This window comes from Aptenodytes forsteri, unplaced genomic scaffold, assembly GCF_000699145.1.
Source record: "Aptenodytes forsteri isolate BGI_AS27 unplaced genomic scaffold, ASM69914v1 Scaffold84, whole genome shotgun sequence".
Taxonomy (NCBI): domain Eukaryota; kingdom Metazoa; phylum Chordata; class Aves; order Sphenisciformes; family Spheniscidae; genus Aptenodytes; species Aptenodytes forsteri.
Window position 1 is genome coordinate 242801 of NW_008795492.1, and position 7924 is coordinate 250724.

Sequence of the window (7924 nt, forward strand, 5' to 3'; positions counted from 1 at the left end):
CGCGCGGGGACAGCGCGGCGGGGGCAGGGCGGGGCGGGGGCTGTGGCCGAGCCCTCCGCGCCGCCCCGCTGCCACGTGGATGCCACGGCGCAGCACACCCGCCCTTGCTGTACGTGGGGGCATCGCCTATGCAACCCCTCTGAAAACCTAAAAAAAATCTAAAAACTGTGCATTTTAATTTTCTGCTGCAAAGCTACAAGTCACTGAATTTGCTAAAAGCCAGCAGAGTTTATGGTTGGGGGTAGGTTTTTTGCTTGCAGCACAGGGACCAGCATGGCAGTCTATAGTAGCAGCAATAATCAGTACAACTCTTGTGAAAAGGGGTAGCACACCTTAGTTGGCTGGTGCCCCATGAAGGTGCCCTTGGGAGTCCCTGTCCACATTTTGCCTGAAATTCTGGTAAGTTTTCTTGGAGAATTAATGTTATTCTCACCCCTTAATTAGAGCTGAATGGTTGTGTTTGAGAAAAATTCCAGCTTCTCTAGAGTAAAGCCACAAAGTCTTACTGCAGCTTGATTTAATTCTGTAGTTGTGGAAGTCCATTTAAACAGGATAGAGAAAACAAAACGTGCTGGAGCCCCGCTGACAGCCTCGGTTAACCCACCTCCCCCGGCGCCTCCCGCAGCCTGCCTGTCCCTGCAGCGCCAGCTCTCTTCCTGGGGAGCTGCTGGACGGGATTCTGCCAAGAGGCTGCAGCTTTGCACAGTCTTGCTAAAAATTTCATCCACTGCCTACAAGTACTGAGGAATAACAGCACACGTGTAAGCATGAATGGGATCCTTCTCCTTCATCACTGCTGCAGTTTCACACCCGCAGTTCAGTGCCTTTTCAGAAGGATGCGGGGTTTTTTGAGAACAGAGGGAGCTGACGCTCCTCCCACGGCCCTAGCTTTGCAGAAAAGCAGGAGTGGTTCAGGGAGGAGAAAAGGTAGGCAGACCTGAATTGGCTTCACACAGCAAATAACCTGTAATCTGTTCAGGCAGAAAAGTTTAGGGGGAGTCTGGTTTCTCAGTCTCCAAGCACTTGTCCATGCAGCAGTGGACTCAGGGTACCATCCACAGCATTGCACGTTCAGTGTGTGTGTGTGTGTGTGTGTGTGTGTGTGTGTGTGTGTGTGTGTGTGTGTGTGTGTGTGTGTGTGTGTGTGTGTGTGAAGATGTGGTGCGTGAGGGGCTGCACGGAGCACATCTTACAAGCAGTTTTCTCATTGCAAGGGCTGCTCGGCACCACAGGTCCTTTTAACCAGGCAGTGAGAGGTACCAACACCCTCCCAGAGAAGTACTTTTCTGCCCTGCTGTGAGCGAGCTCAGCCTCTGTCCCCGAAATGTCTGTGTGCCTGGCCACAGAGACACTTCTCCTGAACACGGAAAGAAGCCCCTGTACCCAAGATTATTCACGTAAACCATGTGTGACACTTACAGAGGTAAGAGCACCCCTCAGGGCTGGCAGTTGGGTCACCAGGTTTCTCATTTTACCAGTGCGAGGTAAGATGATGATTATGGGACTTTTTCCAAACTAAAAGAATGAACTTACAGGAGAACTCAAAATATAACCAAGCTACCAGCCTCATTATATGGCTTTCCTGGTACAGGAGTTAGCCAGAGAAGAGCAAGGACCCAACACTTGTATTGATTATGTCCAGACTAAGGACCAGGCCGGATGGCTACAAACCCGTGAGCTGTCCCCATGAAGTGTTCAGGTTCCCAGCAGCGGGAGGCACGTGAGAGATGCTCCTGAACTTAAACCTGAAAAGAACCTGACTCACCACCAGAAGCACTGGCCCTGAATCCAACCTGAGGTCCAAGCGAAATCCTCCCTTTCAAAATTCAGATGAGAAGTCTGGATTTGGCCCACCTAAACTACACCAATGTCTGTCAGCAGTCATTCTCCTCTCAAAAGTGAAATTATACCTGTGGGGAAGAGAGTGAGATTCAAATCAGTCCCACAGACCAGTAATTAAGAAACAGGCAATATTCTTATTTATACTTTATAAGTGTTGACTGTCTCCGTGCTTTCTGATGGGTGCTATCCCCACTCCATTACGCTTGCCAAACACTCCAGCTCTCAGTGACAGCAGCTATAGCTAAAGACAAGACTTGCAGTGCCAAATTTCACCATTTTTCATCTTAGTGACACTACAGTGAAGAGGCTCTGCTGGGGCTTTTTTGTTAGAAGATTCTGCTATTTCAAAGTGCCTTTGCTATAGAACGATTTCATATTGTTTAAACTATACAGGTATAATAAATTATACCTGTCTGAACGCAATAAAAAAGCAACAGTAAGAGCTCCATTTCTAACAGTTTAAAAGGGCTAGTATTAGACAGTTTATTCTTGAACAGAAAGGGGAATAAATCATAGTGAAGATGACTGTATCATTAGATATTGCAGCTGTTACAAAAAAACTCTCCCACCTCAAATCACAGAGGCCAAGTATTCCCATCCTTTTCTCAGGACTAAGCAAAGACTGAAGGCATAAGGATGCCTCTGTAGCAGTCCTGCAAATAAGCACTTCAGTCCAAATTGCATTTGCACTCTATTACACAGACACTGCATGTGTAATTGAATGCAAATAAAACAGCACATCAACCATTTAATTTTCTTGAGGAAAACAGATTTTGCTGGTACACATCTAGTTATTTCCTCCCAGTTAGTTACTTCTGACTGGTGAAAGTGAATGAAATCAGGGATGGAATAATAAAGACAACACAGAGGATTTCCGGAAGTTTGCAATAGTAGGATTGAACTTTGGCAAATTATAAAGAAAAAAACAAAAGCAAACCCCCACATGCAATGACTAAAACTCTACTGAGAAAAAGTGACAAAAAGAACAGCTTTATTGACCAACCAGAATGAAACCAGACAAAGTGAATGAGAGGACTAAGTGATGCAGGCAATCAGTATTTGCATGTCTGCCATACAAACAAAGGCTTCCGTCTCACTGTCCTCACCCAAGCAATATTCCCACTGGCATCCGGAAACACTGAACCCGGGTAAGGTCTGGCAGGCTGAGCCTCAGATTTATTTTCACATTTTTTAAAAATACACATTTTTATTTATTCATTGTGAATAGATTAAAAATACAGCATATAGCAATATAATTCCAAAAGTCTGTCAAATATATAGTTTTTCTCTTCAAAAGAATGTCATAGAATAAGTTGTGCATATTTCTGTAAACAATTTCCATTTTCAAATTATTGACAGTCCTATTTATTGTATAGCTAAATATGATACCACCTGAGGACAGAAGGTAGGCTACATCACTAAAAAGAGTAGTATTTGCAAACAAAGGATTAATCATCATAACTTCTTCACTGAGCTGTGTGCACATTTACATACCAGATCTACAGAGAACTGTCAGCAACTTTAGCAACTACTGAATTTAGCAAATTAAACTACACCAAAAAGTGTCACTAATTACACTCTACATCCTTTACGTACACATTTTGGACGGGTACATTCAATCTCCTCTCCTCCCTGCGTGGTTGGTGGTGCTGTTACACATGCTTCCTTCTCAAGGAAAAATCTCAAAGACCTGGCATCAACACCTCATCAGGAAAACAAATCGTTTTGTCTGAATTTGTTACAGTGCCTACACTGTATCGGTTCTGCACAAAACACTCCGACTATTCAGCTGTCTTCAGAGGTGAATGGCACATTCACTTTTCATTGAGAGCTGATATTTTAATGCTATGAACTGAAAGAACAAAAAGGCCACATCCAAAAGAGGCTTTAGGCACCTAAAGCAGAACTTTGGATAGGCGCTTAAAACATCCATCTGATTTGCGATCCTACAAACTCTGGATCTATTTCAGCATATTGGGTCCAAAAATTTGGTTATTTTAGTACCTAGCTTAATATCTACCTAAGCCCAACTGAGATCTAGAAATTAGACATTCCTCCATTAATGGATTGAAGAGCTTCACCTTCACTTCAAAACAAAACACAAAATAAAAAGGCAGCCATGAGCACTACTTTCCCAAACCCCCTGAATTATACAGCAAGAAGATGCGGCCATGTGTTGCAAGGCTACTCGCAGCTACAACTGCCTGGTGGTTACAGCACCCACCCAGAAGTATGACATCCGAGGATAACTTTTCCTTCTCTCCTAGAAAGGATTCAAACCTTCCCATCTCACTTCCTTAACCACCAGGATATCACCTCTTTCAGACAGTGGCAGTTGTTACTAACATCATGCTTGGATACTGTTTAAACAACAATTCAAGATCCACTTGCCAGAAAGAGAGTAAATGAGGAGCACAACTGTGGAGCCCAGTGATGGGCACTCGCACAGGAAAGGAAGAACTGATTTCTGTTCCTTGAACGGGTTCTGCATTTTACAAGAAAGTAATATTACTTGGCTATGCATGCAAGAAGTCCCAATGAAATCAACTGCATCATCTAGTAGACTGCGTAGTTTTAAGCATGCTTTTAAAAGCTTGGCTAAAGTGAGGCTGGTGAGCATCATAGGTCATTCAGCACTTCACAGGGACTGCCCCTTATTCACATCAATTTACACCCTCAGGACACTGTAAGGCCAAGAAGGCAAAAGCTTCCGTCTTAATCTCCTGTGAAACGACTGTTAACCACGACCAAGAAATAGGAACAGCTTCTGTACTATCCGTATAGATGGCACAGCAGCTTCAGAATAAAATACTGGATTTGGAAGAAACTTACTTCTATGCAATGATAATTCAACCACCACCATAATTTTATCCTCCCATTACTGGTTAGGATTATGCAAACAGGACACAGAAATTCAAGTGTTTGGGGATAATATTGTCTTCTCTTTTTAACCAGCAATTTTCTCTAACCGTCGTTTGAAACCATTTGCAGATAAAACACTATTTTAAAAGCTATCTAAACCAGATAAATTATTTTCTATACATAGAAACAGGTGAATCAACATCCTCTAACCTTTTCAAACATCGCTCTGGAAATGGTGGAAAGTGTATTCTCATTTTAAATGAGATGATCTAGCTTCACTGAGAAATGAGATGTCACTGTAAAAATAACTTCAAGTTACCCATATATTACAGATCTTGCTACTGTACATCATTGGACAAATATCATAAGATCAGTAGAATTTTATACAACTAGTTTATTATATGGTGCAAAATGTGAAAATGAGAGAGGTAGCTAGATGCCTCACCTCATCAGGAACATCAGTGATTTTCTGATGGTAAATATGCAATGTTGGTAATGAATAAAACATATTCCACCCTGAATATCCTCACTGCCAATCTGAAGCATCTTCCCCGCCCCTCCCCAAAGTGTAAGGATTCTATCTGGAATTCGTTTGGGAAGAGTAACAGAAGCCCCCAACAACACCAGTGTAATAGAATGGGACTACTTATTAAAATGAGTAGCTGCACGCTTAAATTGAAAAATATACATTCACATGAAAATTTGGTGAGATACACCAAAAATTATGAAGAAATGCTGAGAATTTAGGAAAATGTTTTTCTGTATGTGGGGAGGAAAAGAAAAATGTAAACACACTGATCATTTGCTGCGTAAAAAACAGGACATGTGAAACCTAAACAAACATCAGCTTCATTTTTCATCAAAAAAACTAGGACCCTCAGTTCTAACAGTTAAAAAAAATACAAAAAGTCAAGTGTGTCTGTATTACAGCTTTAAAACACTAGCAGAAGTACGCTACGGCACCCTACATACCACTTATATTTGGATTTCTCCCCTCAAAAAAAAATTAGAAAACTAAAATACAAAAAAAGAAACTGGTAACATCACATAAAAATACATCTTTTTAGCTGCAAATACAGCAAGTCTATAAAAAAATTATATACAAGAACTGCTTAATTGCAGTGTCATTCTTCCATCATCGCCCAAGCCTCTTCTGCTTTTTGGTAGTACTGATTTGCCAATCTGCCTTTCATGGCTTCCATTGCTGCTTCTGCTGCTTCTGTGTACAGATCACCTAGAAGAGGAAATAGTATCAGTTATGTTGACAGGGTAAAGAAAAAAACATCTCTTTATCCTGAAGCAATTAAAGAACAAAAAGAGAAATTGAGGTCAAACTACAGGGCCGGATGTACGGGTGTATTTTAATAGTGTCAGCAGAGTTAGATCAGCTGGGAATCTGGCTTTTGCTCTTCAAGTTGAAAGTTATATGACTGGCTGCTGATGGCTTTTCAATGTATTTGGAAGGATTGGAAACATGACTATGTGATCCTACATGCCTGTAGGATCCCCCAAGACGACTCTAAGACTTAGATGCCTGACATTGAAATTACACAACAACTAAGACAATGTTGTGTAGGGCCTGGGAGTCATGGGTGTAACTCAAAATACAAGCAGCAACCTGCAGTTCAGTGGCCTCACAGGGAGTGAAGGTTGCTTGCTAGTGACTCAGTGTGTCACAGGATTGGACCTGGCACCGCCTACTACCCCTGTCATCAGCAAGATCTCTTATTTCACTGTTTCCAGCCTTGTATCACCCAGCATTATTACAGCTCCATGCACAAATCTGAGGGTACTGACCCTCTGTATGTTTTATAACAGCTGAAGCAGGAAATGCATTTTTGGGGTACATGCTGGGGAAAAAGGGAAGGAAAAGTAGGATTATTAATTACAGAAACAAAGTGAGGCCTCACCTGATCTCTGTGGATCCTTATTCAGGTGGAACCCTCCTATCATTAACATCTCTGCTTCCCTGGCCAGGAGCAGATACCGGGGCTCATCCTGAGTGCCATCATATTCACCTCCCTCATCGTAGTCGGTCATATTCAGTGCAGCATTGTACCAGTACAGCGCCTCCTTCCAATCCTGTACTCTGAAGTTAAAAATAATTTTTGAAGATGGTTACCTTAGGAAACAAATGTACTTCGCATTGGAGATTCAGAATTCAATTTTGCACTAGCTTCTCAGAGCCTTGATGCTCTCCAAGAAAGCAAATATTCTCACGGAGGCTCACTAACTCTGCACTGCAGCATCAGGTCACTATATCAAAATGGGGCTGGGGTCACTTTATGCAGTAATTACAGAGGAGAAAGTATCACACTGAAGGGTCTTGATGAACTCCAGAGTCTGAGCTTCATTACAAGTTGTATGGTTTTGGTCTGGCATTTATACTTGTGAAGATAACTGATTTGAAAACAATCTGAAGTTGCAGAGAGTCTTGTTTCATAAATACTTTAAAACCAGCGATTTTCATATTGAGAATGCCCAGTGCACTTCAATGAGAAGTTTAATGTTATTTTAAACTTCACCATTGCCAAGAGTTTCACTGTTGTGCAAAACAGAAAAAACTCACGTAAATAACAAAGACATGCTACAATACAAAAGCAGAAAAATCACTATGACCACCTGTTGTATTTGGTACTTAAGGAAATTAGTATTTGTCCACTTTTAAAAACTCATCTAAAATGCTAAAAAAAAAAATCAAACCAATATACTTTGTAGCCTTTTGGCAAATCACAATCTAGTTCTTAGTCACAATACTGCTCCTATCCCTCCTATCAAGATAGAAGTGCTGGCCAAATTAAGAGACTTATTGAAGTAAAAACATTTTTAAACCTCTTAAAACTTAAAATCATCCTTAATTAAAAGTAACATCCTCAGCATTAAGACTATGTTCCTGTGAAATTTCCATTCCTACTTTTATTATGAGGAGCAGTGAAAGACTACAACTGTGACAAATGCCAAGAAGGCCAATGGCATCCTGGCCTGTATCAGAAATAGTGTGGCCAGCAGCAGTAGGGAAGTGATCGTGCCCCTGTACTCGGCCCTGGTGAGGCCGCACCTCGAATACTGTGTTCAGTTTTGGGCCCCTCACTACAAGAAGGACGTCGAGGTGCTGGAGCGTGTCCAGAGAAGGGCAACGAGGCTAGTGAGGGGTCTGGAGAACAAGTCTTATGAGGAGCGGCTGAGGGAACTGGGGTTGTTCAGCCTGGAGAAAAGGAGG

At 41.9% G+C, this 7924-nt stretch overlaps 1 protein-coding gene across 4 annotated transcripts in view; it reads right to left on the minus strand.

Annotated features, from left to right (window-relative positions):
• Positions 1-2816: 2816 nt before the first annotated feature.
• The window catches only part of EEF2K (eukaryotic elongation factor 2 kinase), a 37018-nt gene continuing 31910 nt past the window's right edge, over positions 2817-7924 (minus strand). For all 4 annotated transcript variants that reach the window (XM_019472672.1, XM_009281604.2, XM_009281606.2 and 1 more), the window contains 2 exons: positions 6615-6793; positions 2817-5938 (listed from right to left, as the gene is read on the minus strand). In XM_019472672.1, the coding sequence (XP_019328217.1) occupies positions 5829-5938; positions 6615-6793 (289 nt within the window). In that variant the 3' untranslated portion in view covers positions 2817-5828. The remainder of the gene's footprint in view (positions 5939-6614; positions 6794-7924) is intronic.